The sequence below is a fragment of the Hyperoodon ampullatus genome (genome assembly GCF_949752795.1).
Source record: "Hyperoodon ampullatus genome assembly, chromosome: 4".
In the NCBI taxonomy this organism is placed as follows: domain Eukaryota; kingdom Metazoa; phylum Chordata; class Mammalia; order Artiodactyla; family Ziphiidae; genus Hyperoodon; species Hyperoodon ampullatus.
In genome coordinates this window covers 144972554-145000264 of record NC_136917.1, presented here as the reverse complement: position 1 = coordinate 145000264, position 27711 = coordinate 144972554, and the positions used below count along the sequence as shown (strand labels likewise).

Sequence of the window (27711 nt, the reverse complement as noted above, 5' to 3'; positions counted from 1 at the left end):
AAACCGAGAGCCCGGCGACCTCCCCGCCCCGGTGCAGCTGGGGGCCTTCCCCGAACGTTCTCCTGCAAGAATGCTGCCGAAAACCACAACTGGTTTCCTGTTTCCAAGGACAGAAAGGAAATACCTTCAGGTTTGGTTTTAGTCATGAGGACAGCCTTTCTGGTTCCTAGCCAACCTCTTCCCACCTCACACACCATGTTTGAAATCAATCACCCACTGTTCCCCAAAACGCTGGTTGGAGTAAACCTCAGGCCTGAACCTTCAAAAGCAAAGGTTACGACCTCTTGTGTGTGTCTTTGCTTTTTTTTTTTTTCCCTCCTTGCCGGTGTATGTCTCCACTGAGTGACAGAAAAATAAACCTTTCTTGCTTTCAGCAGTAAAACGTAATGACAGGGAACGACACCAGGAGGACCATTTTCCTGGTGTCTCCAGACATGTGAAAACAAACCACAGGAGATACACTGGTTTGGTTTCAAGTGCATCCGCAACTGTACCCGTCACCGGCGACAGTGGACTGTATCGGATGAAACGACGGCAACACCCAAGCAGGGACACCAGCCCTGAGCTTCTGGTGACGCTGGCCGCCATCTGGGAGAATGCAGACAGCTGTTTTCTCTCTCTCCCGCCCTGTTTTCTGTCGCTGGGTCTCCCTCCGCCAGGCTCCCACAACGGCTGCCTGCCTCCTCCTCGCCTCCTTGGTCCTTATCTTCCACTCCGGGCAAACGTTTTCTGGGAACCTTGGTCCCTTTCTTTGCACTTTGTGGCAGGAATGCAATACACAGCGGTCTCTGGAGCGGGAGTCAGATGCATCCACAGCGTTTGGCGGAATGCTTTCTCAGAATATGGTAAACCAGGTTATCATCTAGAAAGGACAGGTCGTCGTCGAAGGCGAGGGGTCTGCAACACGCCTTCCCGACTTTGTCACTCACCAGCCTTCTACTTTTGGACAAGTTTTTTAATATTTTGTCATACATTGTCTCGGCTGCATCGCATGAGCCGCTGCAGTACCTGAAAATGAGTTCCTCCTTGGTTTCGTAGCCCAAACCCAAGTCAGTGACGTTCAGATGCACGGCAGTTAAGACGCATCCCCGATTTCGGCCCCTCTGGCCCCGCCGGCCTTTCCCTCGGGAACCCTCCGGGCTGGCGGCTGCAGCCTGCCGGTGCCGCTCTCGGCGGGGCAGCACGGCCATTTGTTTATCTGGTGACCTTTTCAGTCTTCTAATGGTGGCTTGTATAAAATCCATGACATCATCAAACTGATCAGGATAATCCTCTGGCATATTTGCTGTGCAACAAGAAAACAGAAACGGTCACGTGAGACAACAGCAACGACCATTTCGAGGAGGCTTCAAGATCCCAGTGTCTCCTAAAGGCGGCCAAGCTCGGCCTCACGGTGAAACTGCCAGCTCAGGGACCGCTGTCACCCCCTCCACCCCGAGCCTGAGGACACAGGCCAAAAGGTGCCCTCCAAGACTCCGCGGAAGGAAGTTCATCCACTCGAAAGAGGAGACTGACACGGGGGGTGACCCACTTCCTTGCTGAAAACAAATCCTTAGAAGTGGAATTGCCATTTGAATAACATCTGCCATTTTGTAACGCGTCTGTATTGAGGGTGCTGATGCTGATCGAGGCCGCTTCTTCTTGTTCTAATGACGTAACCTACAGTTGTGGTTCTCAAATGTGAGTGTGGATGTGACTATGCTGGGCTGCTCACGGAAATGCAGAGTCCTAGCCCGGCCCTTAAGGGAAGCGTGGGGAGGGGCCGAGGAATCTATTTTTAATGAGCCCTGGAGAAGTTCTGATGGGGGTGGTCCATGGAGCATACGTTGAGAAACCCTGTCTTAGAGGGTGAAAAAAGGATTAACCTTGGATTGGGCTTGGAAGACACTGCTACTTTCACCTGGAATACCGAGGAGTGCTCCTTCCTGAAATCCACCCCGACTTAACACCTCTGCTCAGCTGAGTGGGATGAGAACCATTTTGACAGATCACATGAAAAGCTCTTGAGCCCAGCTATATTTTAGAGCTTCCTTAAAAAACATAAAGCCTACTTTTCACTAACACAGAGACTAATTTACCACTTCTTTGGATTAGCATGACTTTAAAACTATATGGTCATACTGTAAGATGACATTTTAAAAAAAATTTTCATATATTTTATTTAACCTTATATTTCCTTTGTTTTTTGAGTATTTACAGTTAATGTATTTTCTTTCTTTTTTAATTTTTTTTTAATATCTTCATTGGAGTACCATTGCTCCACAATGGTGTGTCAGCTTCTGCACTACCACAAAGCAAATCAGTTATACATATACATATGTCCCCATATCTCTTCCCTCTTGCGTCTCCCTCCCACCCTCCCTATCCCACCCCTCTAGGTGGTCATAAAGCACCGAGCTGATCTCCCTGTGCTATGCGCCTGCGTCCCACTAGCTATCGGTTTTACAATTCGTAGTGTATATATATGTCCATGCTACTCTCTCACTTTGTCCCAGCTTACCCTTCCCCCTCCCCGTGTCCTCAAGTCCATTCTCTAGTAGGTCTGCATCCTTATTCCCGTCCTGCCCCTAGGTTCTTCATGACCTTTTTTTTTTTTTTTTAGATTCCATGTATATGTGTTAGCATACGGTATTTGTTTTTCTCTTTCTGACTTACTTCACTCCGTATGACAGACTCTAGGTCCATCCACCTCACTACAAATAACTCAATTTCATTTCTTTTTATGGCTGAGTAATATTCCATTATATATGTGTGCCACACCTTCTTTACCAATTCATCTGTTGATGGACACTTGGAGGTTCCTTAAAAAACTAAAAATAGAACTACCATACGCCCCAGAAATCCCACTACTGGGCATATACCCTGAGAAAATCGTAATTCAAAAAGAGTCATGTACCACAATGTTCATTGCAGCTCTATTTACAATAGCCAGGACATGTAAGATGACATTTAAATGTATCATAGCAGTACATGTACTGAGATGCTGTTTGTGGGCAGATGGTGGGAGGGGGGTGTCCAGCCTCTGCTGCGGGCTGTCACATGACTCCCACTGGCTTTGGTTGCAAAGAGGACAAGAGATGTGCATTTTAGGGAGGTCACATGGAGGAATGATTGAGGTGATGCTTCTGCGGTGTTTGAGACCTTGGGGCAAACGCATGAATTTGCAGTCTCTTGGCATTTTCTGCTGTGTTTCAAGCATTTGCTTTGGCTGATCCAGTAAGAGAAGAGTAACTTTGAACAACTGAATACATTTTTAAAAGAGGAAAGCAATTCAAACGCCCATTTATTAGGTACTAAACCTTTTATGCTCCCCATCCCATTTTCAGGTAATTTAGTATGTTTAGGGTTATATGTGGCTTAGGACAATATGCCACAAAAGAGTTGTTAGCAAGAGGGAATTTTTTTTGCCAAGCCCATGTTAAAGCAGCAAAGGATTACACTGTGCCTAACCCACGTCAAATGGTTTTGTTATGAACAAATTGTTAAAACAGATATCAGGTATCCTGTTGTGTAAAACATAATCCAGCTAAGGCAACTTAACCATATCTATTTCTGTTTCTCTCTCTCTCTCTCATCTGTGTGTGTGTGTGTGTGTGTGTGTGTGTGTGTATGCAGAACATATGACATATAGTAATGAAAAGAGTGGGGATGGTGTGGAATTTCCAGATCACCTTGTTGCCCTAAAACTAAAATCTAAACTTTGGCACTGGATGGTCCTGTGCACAGAATTCTCCAAGCTGCTTCCACTGGTCTGTGCCCCATCGCCTCTTGCCCCCGAGCCCCTGCATTCCAGCCTTACCCTCCTTCAGTCTGTCTTCCACCCGGCAGCCAGAGCAACACTCTTAAAACTGTTAACGCAGCTCATGTCCCTCCTCTGCTCAAGCCCTCCAGTGGCTCCCCATTTCCCTTGGCATAAAAGTCAAGTCCACCCTGGCCCAAGGCCCTCCCTGACCCGGCCACCCACTCCGTCCCGTTCTCTGTTACCACTGACCTTCCTTCTTCCCTACTGCCTCCCCCTCCAGCTTCTCTGGCCTTCTCACTGTTCCTCAAACACAAGGTTTCTCAACCTCAGCACTACTGACATTTTGGGCTGGAACATTCTTTGTTGTGGGAGCATTTAAGGATGTGTAGTTGCATCCCTGGCCTCACCCAGGAGATGCTAGTAGTATCCCCCAGCCCCATCCCAACAGTGACAAACTGAAGTGTCCCCAGATATTGCCAAAGTTCCCCTGGGGGCAAGATCATCGTGGTGGAGAACCACACAGATCAGAACACAAACAGGGACTCAGGGCCTTTGTGCTGGCTGTTCCCTCTCTGCCTGAAACACCATTCCTTCGGGGTACCCAGTGGCTCACGCCCACGTCCCCTTCAAGTCTTTGCTCAAATGTCACCACCACTAAGCCCCACCTTGACCTCCCTGTTTCAAATGCAATCCCTCCCGAGCCCGAAGCCAGACCCTCCTGCCCTCTTCCCTCCCCAGCGTAATACTCACTACCTTCCAACACACTGTCTAACTTTCCTTATGCTGACTACTTGTTTTCTGTCTTCTCTGAGCGAATGTCACCTCTGCGAGGCAGGGACCTTTGCATGGCTTGCTCACCAGTGGATCCCAGGTGCCTACAATAGGCTCTGGTCCCTGGAGGCCCACAATGATTTCTGAACTAGTTAGGTCACTTTATGAGGGGAGAAAGAGAGAGTCCTTAATTTATCCAGGGGACACTTGGGCTTCAGCTGAGAACCGCACCATGATGAAATGAAAGGCTCCAAAATAAATAGCCTCCATCACGTGGGTAGCCTCAGTGCGCGAGCAGCACGGTCATCTCTGTCCTGCGAGCGAATAAGCAGCGAATAACCAAGCTCACTCCCTTGCCAGCTTCCGGCAGCTTTAGAGTGTCAGCTCTCAAAGCCCACTTCATCCTGAGGATTCAGAAAGGTTCTGGCTCCACGGGAGTAACGTTTTCTCAAGAAGGACTGGAAGAGTGGGAGAGTATTGGAATCTGAATTTGTCGTTTCCTCTGAACCGCTTCTACTGGACTTCCTTAGGAAGTCTCCTTCCTTCCTGCCTCCCTCTCTCTCTCCCTTCCTTTCCTTCTCTGTTCTTAAAAAAAAAAATGTTGAATCGATAAAGAAGACGTGGCACATATATACAATGGAATATTACTCAGCCATAAAAGGAAACGAAATTGAGTTATTTGTAGTGAGTTGGATGGACCTAGAGTCTGTCATACAGAGTGAAGTAAGTCAGAAAGAGAAAAACAATTACCATAGGCTAACACATATATATATGGAATCTAAAAAAAAAAAAAAAAAAAGATGGCTCTGAAGAACCAAGGGGCAGGACAGGAATAAAGACGCAGACATAGAGAATGGACTTGAGGACACGGGGAGGGGGAAGGGTAAGCTGGGACGAAGTGAGAGAGTGGCATGGACATATATACACTACCAAACGTAAAATAGATAGCTAGTGGGAAGTAGCTGCATAGCACAGGGAGATCAGCTCGGTGCTTTGTGACCACCTAGAGGGGTGGGATAGGGAGGGTGGGAGGGAGGGAGACACAAGAGAGAAGAGATATGGGGATATATGTATATGTATAGCTGATTCACTTTGTTCTAAAGCAGAAACTAACACACCATTGTAAAGTAAGTATACTCCAACAAAGATGTTAAAAAAATTTTTTTTTTTTTTTTTTTTGCCACACCAAATGGCTTGCAGAATTCTTAGTTCCCAGACCAGGGATTGAACCCAGGCCACAGCAGTGAAACTGCCACTGGACCGCCAGGAAATTCCCTGAAAAATTTTTTAAAGCACTCTGCGTTAAAGACATGAACTACTTATTTCGAAAAATGACTTGCTTATGCTATTTGTGACTTTTTTTCAATAATAAGCTATAAAAGAGGAAATTAGGTGTGCTCAGTTTCAAAAACCCATGCTTGAATAGAAGTCTGAACTTCTAAACCTGGTATCTTAGGGGTGATTAGTCAAAATACAGGGGAAAAAAAAGTCTTCAAATTTCTAAAGAGACTCTTTGCTTTACAAAAGGATCCACATGATGGGGTCCCTGGCTCTTTTCAAGAACTCCTGAATAGATCATGAACTTAAGAACCTGGGAACATGGAAGTTAAGACTGATTGAGAATCAACTGAGGATTAATCAGAAATGAGGATGAAATATTACTAAAATTTTAACAAAAACGAATGTGAAAACATTTGACTTAGAAAAGTTCAACTTACACTGGTTTAGAGACTCATTAATTTATATAACATGATAAATTACATAATTTTATATTACTAGGGTTATAATGATGATTTGAATCAGCATTTATAATTTCTTATTTATTGCCTGACACTTTCAAAGTTCTGGAAAAATGTTGTCCCTCCTTTTTAAGACATTTTGACCACATGACTCTGTCCACTGGCTTTGCTTGCCAGATAAAATACAGAATACCTAGTTAAATTTGAATTTCAGATAACTAGCAAATAAATTTATAGTATCAGCAGTCCTCAGTAATGTTTGGGACATACTTATCCTTTGCTATGAGAATGCTTAGTTCCTTTTTCTTTATTTTAATTTCTGCTTGGCCTTTTTGGGGTGATGCGTGTAGCAGCGTGAATGCACCAGCCACTTATGCTTTTGGGTGAGGTGGTGAATGGATCATTAAGCCTGAATTAAAAGGCTTCCAGGCACCTGGGAAGCAGTCAATCTGTGTTTGATGTGTTAAACCAAACAGCGTAGGGGCTTCCCTGGTGGCGCAGTGGTTAAGAATCTACCTGCCAATGCAGGGGACACAGGTTCGAGCCCTGGTCTGGGAAGATCCCACATGCCGCGGAGCAACTAAGCCCATGCGCCACAACTACTGAGCCTGCATGCTACAACTACTGAAGCCCGTGCGCCTAGAGCCCGTGCTCTGCAACGAAGAGAAGGCACCACGATGAGAAGCCCGCGCACTGCAACAGAGTAGCCCCCGCTCGCGTACTAGAGAAAGCCCCTGCGCAGCAACGAAGACCCAATGCAGCCAAAGATAAAAATAAAAAAATTAAAAGAAAGAGTGTAGGTAATGAGGACCGCTTTTGATGGGACATCTCCCTCATACCTTGTCGTTAAGGTGGAAATGTTTATTTAAGCCTCAGGTTCAGGACATAGGTGATTCTTATTGAACTGAAGGGATTCCCCCCTGCCCCCTCTCTTCTGCTTCTTGAACAATAGAGGAAAAAATTAATATTTACGCTGAAAGTTTTACATGGATATGAATTTTGGAAACTAGAAAAGGGCAACATTATATTTTCCAAACCATAGAGCAAATTGGCCTGTCTCTTCCAACTGAATTCCTAATCCCAGGCCTTTTGCTGCTGACTGAGTTCATTTCTAAAGAGACCTCAAGTTATCAACACTAGGCATTTGGCCGGGGCATTGTGAGCCATGCCCCCACTGAGCCAATCTTTAGGGTCTCTGCAGAGGCCTCACACCTGGCTCAGGCAAGTAAACTCCCTGGGGGACCAAGAAGCCCCCAGCCGCCTCCATGTTCCTGGAATTCACTGAGCCAGGGGCAGCAAAGGGGTTGGGTTTGGATTAGTTCCCCAAATTAAGACTTAATGGCATATCACTTTCTTTATCCTATAAAGGGCTTGGCAGCATGTCAGCTACACAAATGGCCCTCGTTAGTATGAACTTTGATAATAAAATACTTGCAAAGCACAAAAGAGGAGCATCGTTTTTAAAAAGTAAGTCAAACACTTGCCCATTTCCCAGACCCATTTGGAGGCTAGATCTGGGAAAACATGGACATCTAAAAGCTAAAGTTTTCGAAAAATCAAAACGCTCAAATGCATTTAAGTCATCCTTCAGGGTGCAACTAAACATTTTGGCATTATTCTATTTAAAATATTTTAACTTTGATGTGTCCTTTGTATAAACAATGTTATTTAAACAAATGAAACCTTGTACAGGGCCAGACTCTGGGAACAAACCAAACCATTCACTGCAGAGACTTTGCCCGCTTCGATTATGGGAAAACAGTAACATTACCTCAGGAACAAAGGTCTGGGATATTGACTATCTGGTAAAGTTAATTGAGTTTTTATAGGAACAATGGTGAGACCTCGGAGTACTCCTTGTAATAGCTGAACCAAGAAGCACATAATTCAAAACATTATCTTGGCTAAGCTGGCATATAGTGGACAAAGTATTCTTTTAAATGTCAGATTTATCTTCAAAAGAGTACAGGTTAATTATATATATATACTTTTTTCAGGTTAATTATATTTTAATCAAGGGGTCATTTTATACTCGTATTGGGTTGTCCCCCTCCTCAGCCGGCCTGGCAGAGTGTCTAAGCCAGTTTTCAACCTGTCTTTGACCCGTGGGCCCATGAGGGAGGCAGCGCAAGGTTGTGTAGAAAGCAGTGAGGAGGTGACCCCTTACCCAGAGTGGGGTGGGCCCCGAGGGGCCCAGGAAGGAGAGGGCTGGACCCCCGCACGCACAGTGGGCCTCTCCTACAGGAGCCGTCTTCCAGGCCAGAACTAGCCTCAAGGATGCAGAGGCTCTGGAGAGAAGGCACAGGTGTTTCTCGCTCTGGGGAGGACCCACCTCTGTACTCCAGCGAAAAGCATCCAGCTTCTGTGTACTGGAAGGGCAAGGGTTAATACGCTGAGGTCCGCAGGGGTGACCTACTGCCCAGGTCAAGGCCACACAGGCGAGAGGCACATCTTCAATCAGTGCCTGGGTGCCCTCACTCCAGGTGGTGCCCAGTTCTGGGGTGGGCTAGACCCTGGGTGTGAGGCCAGAGATGCTGTGCCTGCGGAGTCTCTCCTGAAAGGCTGTCTGCAAAAGGAGGCACATGGAACCCGCCCCCCTGGGGGGGAGGACATTTAATCTGATATTCGTTGCCTACCTGTACCCCAGGTAAAGTACAAATTGCTCTGTAGACCAAGTATATAAAAAAGAGAAGTTCTCTGTGTGTGTATACACACACACATATATACAAACATGTATGTGTATATACACATATACACGTGCATGTTTACATGAAAAGATCAGCCTAAGATTTATGTAACCTCTCAAGAAAATTTCCAACTAATGTCATTCTTCAGAATTCTGTTTTTACTTTTCAATAATGTACGAACATGATTTTCTTTCACTAATATTGCAGTATTATGAGAACTACATGATGGAGTCTTACCTTTAAAATTCCCCATGTTACAAAGAATGTGCATCATCCTCTATCTGAAATGACAGCTTCCTTGATGTACTTAGTATGACCAGTGTCAAAGTGGGATGGATGCCACCTAGCATGAATTTTAACCCTGACAACATCCCTGCAAGGCTAAAGTCGGGGTCGCCTATTTATCTCTACTTTACAGATCAGGAAACTGAGGCTCAGAGAAGGTAAATATCTATCTGCTCAAGGCCACGTGGCTCATAAATGTAGACTCAGCTGGTTTTGGTTTCAAAGCTCAGACTTGTTCTAGGGCTCCAAGCTGCCCATCTGTTTTTAAGTAAAAATTCCACTACGGTGCAGCTTGTCTAGTCTCGGGTGTGTGGTAACTTACTCTGGAAGATATGCTGATTTCACCTGCACGCATTTACCACATTCAGAACAGGAAGTGAGAAACACACTTTCTATTGGAAAGTTCAGCTTGAACTGAGGTACATTAAGTAGATTCTAAAGTTAGGTTGCCATGGACCACAGAATACAGTAAATCGTCTCCAGAAAGGGAAAAGCATGTCGTTCAGGGGCATCTCTCCCACATCCTGGGTCTTGCGTATCACCCTAAGGCAGAACTGGCAATTTCCCAGTTAAAACCGGAAAACCGGCAGCCAAGGGCAGTGGCAGATTCAGACAGAGAGGCCCCGTCTCCGGAAGCTCCTCAAACTCGCGCTGGCACCGAGTGATAAAGTCTCACTGCAGAGCTGGAGAGGACAGAGCCGGGGATTCCAGTCCGGGGTCAGTCCCTGCCCAGCCTGTGACCTTGGACTAGTCACTGAACCCTTCTGAGGTCAGCTAGGCCCTCTCGGGGGCCTTCCCCAGTGCTAATGCCCTAAGATGTGGACAGTCTAAGTCTTGGTGTCACCCCCGTCAGGGAGAGGACTGCCTCTGCTGATGCCCCGCAGCATTCTGCTAACCACCAGCATCAGGGGCCCCAGGAGACCCCATAAGAGGTATTTTAGGTTCTAGCAATTCTCAACCTTTTCCGTTTGCCTCTTGGTTCAATGTCTTGGTTACACCTGAAATAACCAAGTGCCTCTCAACTCATCAAGTCATCTTCCTATGTCTTATTTAGGAGAGGTGAAGAGATGTGTAGAAAGAGCCCTATACTTGTGTCTCAAAGCACCCAGGTTCTAGTGGGAGGTATCCTTACACCCCAGTCTCCATCCGTAAAGGTAGAGAAGGAGCCAATGACCTCTGAGAGGACACAGACACCAACATGCTATAAACCTGCAGTCTCCCTCACCCAAATGGCAAAATTGCCATTTTCTCAAAATCTCTATTTTATTCATTTCTGGTTTTGCTGCTTGGTCTTAGGACTCTAAGGCTAGAATCATCAATGGCACCTGCTACCAAATGCACTGTAAGAGCCCCACAGCTTGTCTTAGGGGCTGTTGACGCTTGTTATTTATTTGATGCTTGTATTTTATTTGTTTTTTATTTGACCTTCAGCGACCTCTGAAACGTGTGGTGTTAGTTTAGGAGCGTGTTGCAGTTCTCTGAAAACTTCAAAGTTCTTTCATCTGCTACTATTTAAAAGTGTTGACGTTGCCACTTATTTGAACGAATTAAAATAAAGCACCCATGGGTCCCTAAGTACTGGAATGCTGAGGCATCTCACATCATGTGACGACCACCCTTACTTTCCTATTTTGGATGAAGTATTCATCTAGCATTACATAGACCATCCTGGTCAGAGTGGACTTGAGTTAACTTCAAGAGGGGTCCAGAGCATCTATTCTCCCATGAACAATCACCAGCTGAGGCAATTTACTAAGTCACCGTGACCACTACCAGAGCTACCAGGGCATTCTCTCCATGACCAGTGGTTTGCCAGCAATAAAACATGACATGGGTTTATTTGAAAAGTATTTGCGTTGTAAAAACACCAGTGTTTTGTTGTTTTAAAAAAGCATTTCTGGATCCTCTCAAGACAGAAGAAAAGACGAACCAGTTCAAAATACAGAAAAAGAAGCCTTGGGTATACTTTTAAAGGCCATTTGCCCACCAGAATGCCATTTTAGTTACCACCTCCACCTACTTTGACCAACATCGCACACACTTATTAGCTATACCATGTCTTGACTACTTATCCTACAATTTGACTAAGAAAACTTGTCATCACTGTAATGGAAATGACTCTATGAATACAAATAGCCAAAAACCTCACTCAGGAAAGACGGACTACATTCATTTTGTTACTCAGCTTCTAATTGCCCTGCTCTGATTTCCACCTATGTGGTCCATACTTTTATTATAGTGATGTTAATAATTTTATGGTAATACAGAATGGCTCCCCTGAGGGGAAAATGTCCATTCTTCTGCTTTTAAGCCAGGAAAACACTCAATAGGGTGTCCATTTGTCAGCTAATCCATGAACACCTGGTGCGAGCTAAAAGCAGACCACAGCCAGCTGTAAACACCTCATGCTCGAGTGCACACCAGGAGCCCTGCTACTGCCCTTACAAAACACTTAACAAGGGAGGGAGGGAAAGTTCAATCACCCAATACAATGAAGCGTACAAAGCGCCCCTAGGGAAAATAATCCCTTGAGATGTTCTCAGAGGCGGGTGGTTTTTGAGGGGAAACCCCAAAGGAACCTGGAAAGCAGAAGAACCTGGCTTCTTCCTTCCCACAAAGCCCTGCCTGCAGCCAGAGAGGCCCCGTGGTTCCACTGGGTCCTGCATTCAACTTCCCTGGGCCCTTCCCAGTGGGCCCACCTGAGCAGTGGGTAGGAGGAACTCGAAGGGCCTGAGGGACCTGGGCAAGAAGAGGAGGGGTTAAGAAGCTGAAAGGAGAATAAAGGGGGTGAAAGAAAAGTATTCTTTATCACTTGAGCCTGCCTGATGGATTCCTGTGGTGAGATGTGAGGCAGACTTTCTACCCCTTGGTGGATGAATTTACTGGAATCTCAAAGACTCTTCAGGTAATGAGCTAGACATAGCATTCAAAAACAGCTGCATTTACAAAACCTCCACGCCTGACTTTTCTCCTCCCTGACGTAGCCAGAAGAGTTTCGGAGGAGAGTGGTAGGCCGGCAGGAAGTGGTCATGTGGTATGGTCAGAAGGGTGAGTGTTCCCTCAGGCTTTCCTGGGTCCAGTCTGGTTAGGTTGATTAACCGTTTGCAGCCCCGATCTCCCCTGAAAATGGGGAGAGTTACACGGAATGGAAGAAAATTTTCGGTTCAGTGCCAGAAAGTACTTAACAAATGGCACCAAAAGTAAGTCCCTATGGTTTTCACATCTGTGCCCATTCTTCACTGACATTACATTGGAAGCAGTGGCGTGAAGACCAACTCTGCTGGCTCTGGACAAAGGGGATGCAGACACTGGCCCCTTGCTTGTCCAGCATGTCGCATGGAGGAGAAGGCCTGGAGACCCCAGCATGGTGGTCTGTGGACAGGAGGTGTAGGCCTGTCCTGGGAGTCTGGGCTGCCTCTTCTCTCTTCCTAGAAATGCCCACAAATTAACCACACAAACATCAACTGACTCCACAGCCCATGAATGATATTTTGTGTCCACCATGGCATAGATCGGTGTCTTCAAACTGTGGCATGTATCCCTCTGGGGGTACATGAGGACTTTCTACAGAGTCTATGGGTGGTTTTAAGAGAATCAATGTCCAGATCCTCAAATTCCACATGTGCTGCGTCCTAAGACCGGTCCACCTACGAATACTCCTGCAGCCAGTTCTTCTTTCACAATCATCCTTCTGACTTCCTGCCCGTCTCACTCATTTTACCGCGAGGCACTGTCTGGTGGATAGACACCTGTAAGGACAGTTCAGGCGTGCATGGCTCCTTGGGATAAACTGGTATCAGTGACTCATGATGTGAGGACACGTCATCATGAACTTAGGATTCCAAAGATGTGTACCTGAATCTAATCATGTGGAAACAATCCCACAAATCCAAACCGAAGGACAGTCTGCAGAACAGCAGGCAAGACAGTCTGGACTTCTCAAAATGTGGGAAAAAAGGCTTGGGAGCTAATTCTAGATTAAAGGAGAATAAAGAGACATGACAATCAAATGCAAGTTGTGACTCTCAAGGGAAAAAACTATGAAGAACATTATTGCCACAATTGGGGGCATCTGAATATGGACTATCTATTGGATAACAGTATTGTGTCAATGTTAAATTTCCTGAGACTGATAACTGAATTGTGGTTATATAAGGTAATGTCCTTGGCTCCTAGAAGGTTCATGCTGAACTATTTATTGTCGTGTTTGCAAGTAATTCTCAAATGGTTTAAGAAAAAAAATGAAGCAAAATGCTAATGAAAGGTCAGTCTTGGTGAAAAGGGGACATGGGTGTTCATTGTACTATGAACACTTACTAAAAAGTCCCATATGAATGAATCAAGAAATACCAAAGTAGGTGGTTCCATATTTCATTCTGTCCAGGCACTCATGGCAAGGCATGGGGCTTTATTTGCCTGTCTGTCCATCCACCCACCCATCTATTCACCTTATAATTAGGATCCAGAGGCGTGGTGGTTGTCATGGATGTATACTAACATGTGCATTTGAAGTGAAAATGAAGTTGGACCTTTTCTGACCAAAAAATCAACTTACTTGAGCTGATTTGTTTGATAATTTTCCACGAATTGGATAAGTTACATTTGCAGCTCCAAGGTTTTGCCAAAAATAGATTTGAAGCACATATCTAGTTCCCAAATGGGCTGGAAATTACATCTGCTACAACTATTTAAACTTGTGATAAAATTGCAGATATCACTTTAGAAGTGTGCAATAGTTTTTCAACGTAATTTTGTAGGTTTGCAAGCAAAAAAGTTTGAAGACTTTAAAAAACCATGCTCAGTTATACAATCATACAAAAGTGGGTTTTGTCTCTACTGAGCTAAGCAGTTGATTTCCAATAGTGACCCACAATCTGTGTATGCAAACCCACTCCTGTTCCCACAGAGGCCATCACTCTGGCACGTGTGCAGTCACCCTTGGCTTCCCAAGTGGATGCTTCCTTCCCTGGGCGGAACAGAAGCCACCTGAGGACAAGTGCCTTCTCGAAGGCCTCCCAAATGCCATCAGCCTATCAAGCATTCTAGGAGACCTCACTTTGTCCCGAAGAGTTAGGGAGCCTTCTCTCACTGCAGAAAGCATCGATATTATAGGACTGTGTGGAGAAATACATGCTTCTCTCCCTAAAATGTCCTGATTTAGACTTTGAAATATCCATTAGTAATAAGAGCCTAGGCCCACTGCAGCCCAAACAGGGATCAAAGAAAGGGCCTCAAGGAAATATAATATTCCTTGCTTCTTGCTATTAGTTTGCTCATTGATTTTCCTAGAAATACGTGTTTCAGTTAGTGAATACATTTTTAGCAAGCCAAGGTTTGTGTTTTCTTAATCTACTAATATGAGAGCAGTCTGTGTTAAGCCAGCATCATTGGCTTTGGGACTAGAAGTTGGAGGTTTGCTGGCTTCACCACTTATTGGATTTGTGACCTTGAGCAAATCTCTAGGTCTCATTGCTTCATCTGTACAACGGGGATAAATAACATCTCCTCTTGTCCAGTATAGCTCAAACCTACTCGATTTTAGGACAATATGCAAAACCTATTTGTTAAAATAACAAATGCTGGAGAGGGTGTGGAGAAAAGAGAACCCTCCTACACTGTTGGTGGGAATGTAAACTGGGGCAGCCATTGTGGAAAACAGTACGGAATTGCCTCAAAAAACTAAAAATGAATTGCCATATGATCCAGCAGTCCCACTCCTGGGCATATTTCTGGACAAAACTATAATTCAAAAAGATACATGCATCCCTATGTTCAAAGCAGCACTATTCACAATAGGCAAGACATGGAACAACCTAAATGGTCGTCAACAAATGAATGGATAAAGAAGATGTGGTATATATATATATATATATATATATATATATATATATATACACACACATATTTATAATGGAATACTACTTGGCCATAAAAAAGAATGAGATAATGCCATTTGCAGCAACATGGATGGACCTAGAGATTATCATAAGAAGTGAAGTAAGTCAGAAAGAGAAAGACAAATACCATATGATATCACTTATGTGTGGGATCTAATCTAATCTAAAATATGACACAAGTGAACTTATCTACGAAACAGAAATAGACTCACAGACATAGAGAACAGACTTGTGGTTACCAAGGGGGAAGGGGGGAGAGGGAGGGATGGATTGGGAGTTTGGTATTAGCAGATGCAAACTCTTATATATAGGATGGATAAACAACAAGGTCCTATTGTATAGCACAGGGAACTATATTCAATATCCTGTGATAAACCATAATGGAAAAGAATATGAAAAAGAATGTATATATATGTACAACTGAATCACTTTGTTGTACAGCAGAAATTAACACAACATTGTAAATCGACTATACTCAATAAAATAAATTTAAAAAACCTTATTTGTTAAAAAGTGGGTTACCACGTGGAGAGCTAAGATGTGCTCTGATACTAACTTCATTTTTCTTTAGCTTTTATTTTATTTATTTCTTTATTTTTAATTGAAGTATAGTTGATTTACAATGTTGTGTCAGTTTCTGGTGTACAGCAAAGTGATTCAGGTATGTACATATATATGTATATGTATATATATTCTTTTTCAGATTCTTTTCCATTATAGTTTATTACAAGATTTTTTTAACATCTTTATTGGAGTATAATTGCTTTACAACGGTGTGTTAGTTTCTACTTTATAACAAAATGAATCAGCTATACATATACATATATCCCCATATCTCCTCCCTCTTGCGTCTCCCTCCCACCCTCCCTATCCCACCCCTCTAGGTGGTCACAAAGCACCAAGCTGATCTCCCTGTGCTATGTGGCTGCTTCCCACTAGCTAGCTATTTTACGTTTGGTAGTGTACATATGTCCATGCCACTCTCTCACTTCATCCCAGCTTACTCTTCCCCCTAGCCGTGTCTATTACAGGATATTGAATATAGTTCCCTGTGCTATACAGTAGGTCCTTGTTGTTTACCTATCCTATATATAATAGTTTGCATCTGCTAATACCAAACTCCCAATCCATCCCTCCCCCCGACCTTTCCCCTCTGGTAACCATAAGTTTGTTTTCTATATCTGTGAGTCTATTTCTGTTTTGTAAATACATTCATCTGTATGATACTAACTTAAGTTTTTATTTGTAGCTCTTCACTTATTTGAGGATTAACAGGTTGATTCAATTGTGCTTATGCCTAGACACTTTAAAAATAAGGGCACACTTCAAAATGAAAAATATGCCTATGCTATAGACTCGTGAAGCTTGGGACTTGAGTAAGTTTTGCAGCAAGAAGGCTTTGCAGTGAGATCCTGCTTGCTGCCACCTGCTTGCTTGAGACACTCCAGCGGCACCCCGCTGCCATCAGAAACAGAGCAAGCACCTTCTTTTCCTGGATTTTACAGTATCTCATAATCTGGGTATCACCTACAGAGATATCCTAAATTTCACACTACTTCCCGCCACCTGTTCTCAGTACTTGGCGACTCGTCTGGCCTCCTCCTTGTAGCCACCACCTGCCCCTTCCCCATATCGTGATCACAAATTTGCCTGTGCTTCTCCTTGGTCTGGAATGTGCCACTTTCCCTTTCCCTTTCCCTTCCTTCCCTAATACCCATCTTTCAAGTACCAGCTCAAATCCCCCTTCTCCCCCAAATTCTTTCCTGCTATAATCTCCAAATCCCAGTGACTTCATTGCTAGGAATTCTTACCATGACCACAGCTAACATACATGCCTTGGTAGACACAGTTATCTCTCGGACTGACAATCCACCCACCCACCCACCCATCGGCCTATCCATAGTTTACAACTAGATCATAAGCTATTTAAGTTCACAATTTTGCCTTTTAGATGCCCACACAGCACCTAGAGCATGAAAGATATTTAATACTTGCTTCCTGATTGAGCTCAAGTGATTAATTAAAGAATATGTGTTTTGATTGAATAAAGGGGCTATGGACCATTAAGTGCTAAAGAAACAAAGATGAAAGGGACATTAGGAGGGGAAAATGCCAGATAGCTTTTATTCTTCTATCAGTGAAAGTAGAATCTTTTGAGAATAATTCTTTGGCTGTTGGATCGGCCTAAGGTCCTAAGACTGGCCAATTCAAATTAAGCCTGAAATAGATTTCTCTAAACAGCAACAGTTTGAAATAGGTCTTCAGACTGAGGCCAGAATGAGATGTTGGTCTCAGATCTCAAGTGAGAAATCAGTGCTTCCTAAAAGCCTGACATGTGATTTCCTGATTCCAGGACCCCCAGCCCAAGTGGCACAGCCCTTTTTCAGTTTAGGGACTTTATTACGGTATCATCTATTCATACAGTCCCGAAAGTAATAAGAAGCAATAGATGGACGGCACTTATTTATTCTGAACTCTGAACCCACAACATTAGATTTGAAAGCTTAAAATTTAACCAGCTTATTGCACTAGAAGCTTTCTTAGCCGAATAACAATGGGCTGAAAGTTTACTAAATTCACTAACAGTTTTTTTTGCTGAGTTTGTGAAACAGCTTAAATATCCAGGTGGGATCACTTAACACAGAAATACTCTATCTCAAGACAGGGAGCCTCCAACTCACAGCCCCCTTATCACCTACCTGTAAGGATCTTAGTGTGCCCTGACCCCCTTCTTCCCATGGGGAAGAGGGTCTCCCTAACATGACCATGGGAATCTGGTGGGAACAATTCCATAGGAACTATGTGGGCTCAGAGAATGGGGAAGGGAAGGAGCTGTGAAACCTGGGAAGAGCCAGGGGGAGCTGACCCGGGGCGGGGCAGAATCCCAGGCAAGACTGGCCCGCCTACGTGCTGACCAACTGACTGTCTCTGGGGCCCAAAATAGCCTCCCTGCAAGGCCTGCATTTCTTTCACTCTCCATGCTTTGTCGGGCTGCTTGAAATTCCACCAGTTAGAGCAATGGCTTGGCAGGGGCTGAAGTGAAAGTCTGTGTCGGGAGAAAAGGCATTCACTGGGTGCATGCTGCAAGGAGGAGGGTGGCACGTACGATAGTTGTTTATGGGGCACAGGTTTTACCAAGCATTATCTCGTTTAACTCTCACAGCAGCCCCAGGAGGCAGGATGAATAGTATTCCTGTTTTACAGATGAGGAAACTGCGTTTTAAGAGCTGTTAAGTAACCGCTGGGTAAGTGGCAAGACTGGGATCCAAACCATAGACTGATCTGAATGTGTGGACGTGAGCTCTTGCTTGTTGAAACTCCATGATTTGCTCTATGCCCTCCTTCTGCAGATTATGGGACCTGGCAACCTGGGAAGAGACTCTAGCCCAATAATATTGTGAATTATATCTCAGGTCTATCACGGTTTACATAGATTTTTGTGGGCTAGTCTGGGAGCTTGATAGCTTGATTTGTAAGATGGTTCCTCTAGGAAAATTTGTGACTTGCTACCAAACTGGTGGAATATAACCCCATTAGATTACAATAAATTGTGGATTACCTGCAATTACAATTTAAGAATGCCCAGTGTTTCTTCTAATTGGTTTTCTGTCACATAGAAAGCCCACCTTTTCAGCCCAAGGTTCTTCATGTTTAGTTTTAGTTTACAAAGCTACCAAATTGCACCACAATTTGTAGTAGGCTGCAAATTAGAGTAGAATGTGCCAGGGCAAATCCCCAAGAGCTTATAACTCCTTACTTCTTGTTTGTTTTTTAAATTTAATTTTTATTTATTATCAGAGCAAATTAGATTAAAATGTTGTGCTTGTTCTAGGTGTACAGAATTTGGTTTATTTTGTCTATGTATCTATCTACTCATCTTTGGATCCTTTCCCATGTAGGTTATTACAGAGTGTTGAGTAGACCTCTCTTGGTATTCCATAGGTATTTTGTGATTATATATTTCATATGTATTAGTACATGTCTGTTAACCCCCATATCCTAATTCATACATTCCTTACACTTTTACTAGAGAGTACGTTTCATGAGGACAGGAGCTTTTGCCTGTGTACCAAGGATTCCCTAGCACCTAGGACAGTGCCTGGCACATACAGGCACACATTAATTACTTGTTGAACGAATACATGCTTTTAGATCACAAATTTTTAAAAACCATCCTCCTGCCGTCATGGAACTCTGGCACTTTGGACAAGCTGCTTTACATCTTTAGGCTTGGGGACCATAGGAGTACCTTTGGGCTCTAAAATGCTATGACATCTGTGCGTATCACCTTCTAGTTTCGCTTTCTAGATGCCTCAGGCCTGCTCTAATCGCCCTTTGGAGAAGATATGGGTAAAAAGCAAAATAAAAAAAAAACCAAAGATGGTGAAGGGGAAAAGTCTTGGATGCACCAAAAGGAAAATCAGAAGTCTTTGAGTTTAGACAAGTTCAAAGTTGCTACAGGAGGCAGCCACAGTCCATGAACTTCATTGTCAACCTCTAGGCAAACGAGTGAGCCAGTTATGAATTCTACTTGGTTGGTTCAGCTCATGATAACGGTAGGAACAGAATTCTGGCTGTTTCATTTATATTGGAATCAGCAAAATACACGCAACCTCAAAGGTGTGTGTGTGGACAGGGTGCAGTCCAGCCCCCTTTAAACAGCACAGAATGACTCAAGGTGGCATAAAAGAGCCTTTGCTCAATCACTAAGTTACAAGCATTTGAAAAGAAGAGGGACTAGTATTTACGGTACTTTCTATTTTCAAATGAAACGAGTGGCTGAATGTTTTTCTACATAAGCCTTAACCAGTTGCATGGCGTACAGTGCAGGATATAAATGTCAGCTCTGTGACAGGAGCATGTTGACACTGGTTGAGTGTTCAAAGTCTGCACATTGTCATTATTCCGCCTTCCCTGCACTGACAGCTTGCTACCGAATTGAACATACCTGGAGAGAAGTCAATTTGGCTTAGAACGCAGCTCACTGTCTCTCTGGGAACATTTCTCTTTCAAGGATCTATTGGGTCTTCCGATAGATAAAACAGAATCAGATGTGTTCTGCTGGTTCTAATGTAAACACAGTGGTCAGAATCTTGTCCATTGATGACTTAGCGTCAGTTTTGGAAAAGGGAAGTGATCTCCCTTTCCCCGGAACCCCCAGCTACGGCCGTCCATCAGTAGGATTACAGCTACCTTGCTTGCTTTGTGACTGCCTGTACCTTACATGAGGCACGGATTTTCTTAGGGTATTATCAAGCCATAGGGATTCAACCCTGACAACACATTAGACTCACATGGGGAACATCTAAATATCTAGATGCCCAGGCCACGCCCCAAACCAATGAGATCAGAATCTCTCCTGGTGAAGCCCAGCATCAGCAGTCATTAAAGTTCCCCAGGTAAGTCCAGTGAGCAGGGGTCTTTTCTTATGAGTCTTCTCCCAAAGGAAGGTTAGGGTGGAGTGTGCAGGTGTGTCTGTGGGTTCCGGGCGGGGGGGTCAATCTCACGGTCATTGGCATTTTGGAGTGGAAAGGCCTTCCTTTACTGTATAGTTGTAAACTGTTCATTGAGTTCTGTAGTAAGTAATTTGTCCAAGGTCACAGAATTAGCCAAAAGCAGAGCCAGCACCAGGAGCCAGCATTAAATGAGCCTAGGTAGACAGGATACTAATATGCTAATTAAACCTCCATGAATTAATCAGCTTCATAATCAGGCACAGTCATTTTTCTCTCCAGAATGTCTTGGTTAGAAAACTATTACCTTCCACTGTGTTCCCATTCCTCTGACCTAGGCTGCTTGAACCAATGAAAAGCCACTTACTCAGCCCTCATGGGTACAGTTCTGAAGACAATGGCACTAAAGGGCATTTTAAGTTTCTACTGCAGAAACATTGTATACGCTAAGATGGAAACTCGTGGTTGAAACCAAAGCCTTTAAAAATAGGCTTATACAACTAATGGACAGAAACTCTTGGAACAGTTCCTTCAATTTCAAGGGATCAACTATGTTCTCTTTCTAACCCTAAGTCACTCTTGAAGTCTTAATTGGCCTTAGAAAAATGCACTTTTTCTTTTCCCTGGGACTTCTGGAAGACGATGCTTTAATTGTTGTAATTAAGCATAAGATAAGCACATCACGTTTCCTGGGCGATTTTTAGCCCAAGGCCATAGGTTCGGGGGACTCTAGCATACAGCTGACTCTGGGACCCTTTCTACTGTGCATGTTTCAAATGCAAAATAGCTTGAAGGGTAACGGGAGTGGTGAGTGGTTATGGTAATGCTCACTATTGCTTTAGTCTGGGGTTGTGCAAATTCTCTGCTGCTACCTTTGTTAGCTACATACCTCCTCAATAATCTCTAACCTGTGATGAAGCATACTCTGCAATAAACTTCTCAAGAGCGGAGGGTAAATTATATCAAATCATAGCTGATGTGCCCTGATACACTGCGAAGACATTTTTGAGAGGCAAATCACAGGCTAATTTCCTAATATTGATAACCTGGTCTTTTCTTAAGAGTTAACACTGTCATGTGTGGAGCGCACGATGGTTTGTTTCTTTCCCCCCTAGCCCCAGCTAGCACTATGTATCGTTGTCTTTCTAGAACTGGAACTTTTCTGAACAGATTTGACACTGCCCAGATGCTTGTTCTGGAAATCAAGTCCCTTCTGTGTTTTCTCTGACTCTGGCTTGGTTTTGTGAAACCTCAGCCTCTTCCCTTGCAAGGGCAGTTTAGGGTGGAAATGCAATTGTTTTCAGAATTCAGCACAGCCAGGCACACCCAGAGAAAGAGGGCTTTGGAAGAAAAAACGGGGGTGTGTATATGTGTGATGGGGAAGCAGAGGAAAGGGGACAACTGCGTGTTCTCCTACGGTGATGGTGGTGCTACTGCTGGGGAAAACAGCTGTTCCTCGGAACGCTAAATGAGCAGCAGAAAAATGTGTCACCCCCTGTGCGGGGCAAAACCAGCGCGTGCCACAAACAGACTATGTGTTGGGGTCCTGGGGCTCCAGTCGGTGGCTACGAACCGCGAGGGGGCGTCGGCGCCAGCGCGGCTCTGCCCTGGGTGGGGAGGCCACACTGCGGTCGGGGCTGACTTGGGGTGCGTGCGAGCGGCGGGTGGGGTGACCCCCGCGGGGAGGGAACGGTTCTTACAGTCACTGCTCGGCGCGAAGGGCGCGCGGCGGCGGCCGAGGGAGCGGTCTTCGGCGGGCGCCTCGGGAGGCCTCTTACCGGCGGGCAGCGGGAAGGCGGACGCGGTGTGGAGCAGCACCAGGCAGACAGCCACGACATCCCATAACTTCATCTTAGAGTCCCGTCCGGCGGCGGCACCTGGGCGGGCGGGCGGGAGAACCGGGGAGAGCGCGTTAGGCCTGGACGCCGAGGGCCGCCGCGCTGCCCGGGGCGCCTCGGCCCCGCGGGTCCTCGGGGCTCCCCTCCAAACTCGGCACCGCCCTCCTCCCGGACCGCGGCAGCCCGGCGGTTCCCCGGGCTCCCCCCCCACCCTCCTTCCTTCCCAGCCGCCTGCTCGTCCCCGCTCCTGGGTGCGCCTCCCTGGCGGCCATCCCACAAGTGCCCTTCTCTTCCGCCACCGGATCCCAGGGGTCGGATTTTCGAGCAGTGCCGCTGCCCCCGCCGGTACCAACACGACGACACCGGACGCGTGGCCAACACGACGACACCAGCACTGGCGCGCAACCCCCCCGCCCCCCGCTTCCTGGGGGGCAACCGGGCAACCCTCACCCTGTGCTTCCCGCCCCGTCCAGCAGCTCCCACAGGCTCCGGGGAAGAGCCCTGGACCCAAGCAAGAGACCAGCCTTTTATTTTAGGAATAAAATCAACTGCGGGACCGCCGGGGGTCCTGACCCTGCTCTCAGCTAGGCGGGGGCAGGCTCAGCGGCACCATTAACCTCGCCCTCTTCCCTTTTTTTTTTTTTTTTTTTTGCGGTACGCGTGCCTCTCACTGTTGTGGCCTCTCCCGTTGCGGAGCACAGGCTCCGGACGCGCAGGCTCAGCGGCCATGGCTCACGGGCCCAGCCGCTCCGCGGCATGTGGGAACTTCCCAGACCGGGGCACGAACCCGCTTCCCCTGAAGCAGCAGGCGGACTCTCAACCACTGCGCCACCAGGGAAGCCCCCCTCCTCCCATTTAACTTAGTGTTTTGTCGTCGGAACAAGAAGTTAGTAGGGACTTGGGAGACTTTGGGGCTGTCCGGGGAATATCTGCGTTAAGTTACTTCACTTCCCAAAGCTTCAACTCGGTTTAAAATAGTACTTCCATTTCTTAAGGTTATGAATATTAACACAGGAAAAGGCCTAGCCAAGCAGAAAGTAAGCGCTCAGTAAGTGTTTTAGCGTTACTGTTAGGTAGGGATTGCCTTTGTCTTGAAAATGTTCGTGGTGTCCCCGAACGCCCTCTTTATTTTTGCAGTGTTGGGAGATTCTGGCCTTAAATCCCTTCCCCTCGCAGAGGAATTGCGAGCTCCCCACGCCCGGTCACAGTCACTCCTGGACAACTGCACCCGGTCCGGGACGCTACAGAGGAGCACGGGCACCAGCAGGTCTAGACCCGGAAAGGGCGCGCGGTGGGGCTCAGGTCCTCTGAGTCAGGGGCCTCCGTTTGGTCTGTCACTCCGCACACCCCTAGAAAGGAGGGTCACGCAGCAGGGGGCTGGTGAGAAAAAGGCCCCTCAACTCGGGGCCAAGCCCCACACAATTAGGAGGTGGCGGGAGACCCGGGCGCCTTGGGGTACGGTGTTACCCAGTGCCTTCCCAATACCACTGTTCAGTTTCCAAGGGCTACAAGACTCATGCAGTTGATTATCCTCTTTCCTCCAAATAAAAGGGATTCTTAGGAAAATCTCCTTGACCTTTTTCCGTGGGAGAGAGTAAGAGTTTCCAGGTAAAAACAAAAACTTTGGCCCCTTTCCTCTCCATTAGCAGCCAGGAGCGCCCGCCTCCCTTCCAGCAACCGCCCCCCATGTCCACCCAGAACTCCCGCCCGGCTTCCGGTGCAGGCCACCCGGGGAAGCGTTTCATTCGACCGCCACCTCCCACCGCTGCGGAGACGAATGCATTTTCCATCCTTTGGGCGTCTGTTTGTTCGCTATGCAGCTGTTGGGCTCGGGGAGTCAGTAGGGACTAGGAACTCCGAAAACCTGCAGCTCCGGGCGCCCCATGCCCCGCTGGCTGATTTACAAACCCGGGGAAAAGGAAAGGCTCTGGGTTGGGGCGCGGGGGCCCAGGCAACACCTGATCCAGGCCGTGCAAAACGAGCCCAGCGAGGCGCTCGAGCAGAGAGGACTGGGGAACGCGAGGCCTCCCGCCCCCTCGCCAAGGGCCCGCTCGCGGGTGCGTGCGAACTGGCTGGCGGCCCTGAGGGGCGGGGAGGCGCGGGATTAAGGCGCTATCCCAAATCGCGGTGGCCGCCAGCAGGAGGCGACAGAGGCACCAGATTTCCCTTCCGCATTAAGAGGGTTTTCCCTTTTTTTCCTGCTTGGCCGACGGAGGGCTTTTTAAATTGGACGTGGAGATCCTCAATTAGAAGTGTGGCGAAGCTGGCAAAAGAGTTCAGCGGAAAACTCCCCGCCTCGCCAAAGGAGGCTCCCGACTCCGGTTCCCGCCCTCGGCCGGGTGCGGCGCAGGCCACAGAAAGAGCTCTCCCACGTCCCCCAGACGGGGAGGGCGCGTTCTTCCCTCTGCGCACCGCCGGGGCAGGCTGCAGCCGGAGCGGCTCTTTAGTTCCCGGTATTTGCCTGGCGCAGCAAGAGGAGGGAATCCGGCGGCTCGCATTCACAGCGGTCCACGCAGAGGTTTTTTCCCACACACCCCCCACACCCCGCGGGTTCCCTGATGGTCTCTTTATCGCTTTCTTAAAGCACATCTGTCCGACGTGTTTCTGCCGCAACCGTCCGCCTTTGCGACGAGCGCGAATTGCGGAACGCGCTGCCACGTGCGGTCACCAAGCTCTCCTCCCGAAGTCGGCTCCGCCAGGTGCCCCCGCACCCGTCCTCGTACCCTACAGGCTGGTTCCCCTCTGCGCCCAGGACTTACGCGCCCGGCAGGGCAAAAGGGGAGCGTCGCGGGCGCCGGCACCTGGTGGTCCCCAAGTCCAGGGAGGAAAGGACGTCCCAAGAGCCATAAGTGCCGGCAGAAGCCGCCGCTCGCCGTGGGGCGCTTCTGGGTTCCCAGCACCAGAGGGCACCAGAAACCGCCGGAGTCCTGGAGCGCCCACGCGGCTGGGGCTGCGTTGTCATTTTAAGCATAGAACCGATGAACGAGCACTCCCCTTACAATCGTCCCCAAATGCAAATTACCCCTCCCCCCCGGAACTTCTGGATGTCCTCACGAGCACCCCTGCTTTTCAGGCTCCTAGCCCTCTTCATCCCCACTCCGTAATTTTTCTCTACCCACCTCACTTCAGCTGGTTTCTCGGCAACCTGCTTGGAACTCCCCCTCCTCCCCCGCGTCACGGTGAGAGCTTCAGCGCGTGTGAGCGCTCCCGCCGCCAGTGCCCCCGCGCCTTCTTGTGTCTGGCAGGCTGGGAGGTTTGTTTGGGCTTTGCCTTCGAGATCCAGGTCTCAGGAGGAGAAAAGGGAGGCGGGGGTGGGTGGGTGGGGGGCGGCGTGCTGTAACTCGGGGGCTTTCTTTTGGGATAGGGACAGAAGTTGCTGAAAAGATGAACTGCTTTTCTTAACTGTGTCTCGTGTCCTGGACGGACGGAGGACTTATTCTGTCGGGCCCAAGACCGGAGTAGGAAAAAGAATGAGCGCCGCCTTCTGCACACAGTCTGGGAAGGGGTCTGTCTGTTAAAGGGCCCGAGGCCGGGGGCCAGGCCCGAGGCCAGGGGCACCCGAACCCCTTGAGAGAGTGGGCTGGGGACGCAGCGGGCTCCCCGAACACCTGACACTTGTTGAAAAGGCGACACTGTCCCTGAGCCCTGCCGAAGCGAAGACGTGGCGAAACTGTGAGGGCGAGACCTGGTCGCGGCTGGGCGGAAGCCCAGCAGCTCCCTCTTCCAGGGCTTTGCGGGAAGAGGTGCGTGCGTCAGGTTGGCAGCAGCATCTCTTCCTTGGGATACTTGAGTGTATATTCAAGATGGCCTAGATGGGTGGGATGGGGGCGGGGAGGGAGGTCCAAGAGGGAGGGGACGTATGTATACACATAGCTGATTCACTTCACTGTACAGCAGAAACTAACACAACATTGTAAACCACTTATACTCCCCCCCAAATATACTGTGGAAGAGTGGAGTGCGCTCTAACACATCCGCGGCAGGGCTCGGAAGAGTTGTGTTTGTCCCCACCAATGAGCAAAAGTGTTGCGAGCGCGGGGCTGGGAAGCTCCCCTGGGGCGCGCACGTCGGCTCTGCGGGCGCGTGTGCCAGCCCCCAAACTAGGGAGGCGTCAGGAGGCTGGGGGTTCCGGCGGGAGTCATTCCCCGCCCCGAAGAGGGTTCGTTTTCACCCGGTGGGTCTGGAAACCAAACGACAGCGAAATCAGCCCTGAGGCTGTGCCAGGGTGGTGGCGGGGGTGTTACTGGGGGAGGTGACACAGAGTACAGACGAAAGTCATTCAACCCATCACCGAGATGGCTTAGGGGAGACCTTGAGAAGGTTCAAGAGTCTGCTCGAGGCGGAGGCCCTGGTCCTGGACTGTTCAGGAAGCCCGTCTCTTAAGCTTGACGGGGATGGTGAGGTGGGATTTCGGGCATTAGGAAAGTGCTAGCAACCGGGTTCCGACCAGGGCTAGGAATGTAGATTTGCAAAACCGCGCCGGAGGAGGTGAGCTCTCTATTTTTAGGTTCTCAGCACCTTTGCAGCAGTCCCTCCCGGGGCCTACACTTTCCCTTGGAACAGACCAAACCCAGTTACAGTCCCGTTAATGATATCTATGCAGCTGCGCGTCCACAGAGAACCCAGCTCTGGTCGTGGTAGGTTCAAAGGCGATTGCAGTTCCGCACCTTCCCGGGACTTGACGGAAGAGCACCTCGCCGAGTCGGGGTGGGAAACTACCCCTGTCGGATATGCCCGGGTCCAGAGGCAGCAGGGGCACCAGAGACTTTTGCCCACGAGGAAAGGCAACCTGCTCCTCCGCAAACCCAGCCTCTCCCCGGTTCCACTTCTCTCTCTCTCTTGTGCCCTCCCGGCGTTTCGGTTCCCTCTAGTGTCCCCTCTTTCTAGTCTCACCGCCTGCTCTGGGGTCCAGCCGCGCCCCCTCTGTCTCCAGCGCCGCACAGCCCGACGCACCCGCTGGCGACTCAGGCGCCACCCGCCCGCTCCCCCCAGGCCCGCTCCCCCAGGCCCGCTCCTCCGCTTACCTCGGATCCGGTCTCCGCAGACCTCCAGTTGGACATTAACTCCAGGAGCCCCAAGTCCCAGCCAGGAGACCCATCCGGGCCGAGGGCAGGAGCGCGGAGCCCCGCCCGATAGGTCAGGGGCACGAGTTCGCAATCCTGGGGTTGCTCGGGGCAGCAAGGGCGCGCAGGAGGCGGCGGCCAAGGCTCCCGCCGCCGCCGCCGCCGCCGCCGCGAGAAGGGCGAGGGATGCAGACAGCTCCCTCGCCGGCTCCCCGCACCCCCAGAAGCCGAGGTCC

The 27711-nt window shown here is 47.9% G+C and overlaps 1 protein-coding gene across 3 annotated transcripts; it reads right to left on the bottom strand.

Moving 5' to 3' along the window:
• Positions 1-800: 800 nt before the first annotated feature.
• On the bottom strand, positions 801-27473 carry GDNF (glial cell derived neurotrophic factor; the record flags this gene model as incomplete). 3 transcript variants are annotated; one of them, XM_079702612.1, is made up of 3 exons in its annotated part: positions 801-1285; positions 22275-22451; positions 27437-27473. In XM_079702612.1, 2 exons carry the CDS (start codon positions 22423-22425, stop codon positions 801-803), a joined length of 636 nt encoding a protein of 211 aa, XP_079558738.1. The 3 variants fall into 3 exon arrangements, with proteins under 3 accessions (XP_079558738.1, XP_079558739.1, XP_079558737.1); XM_079702613.1 differs by having other exon boundaries at positions 22353-22451; XM_079702611.1 differs by lacking the exon at positions 27437-27473 and adding an exon at positions 24169-24202.
• Positions 27474-27711: the final 238 nt, after the last annotated feature.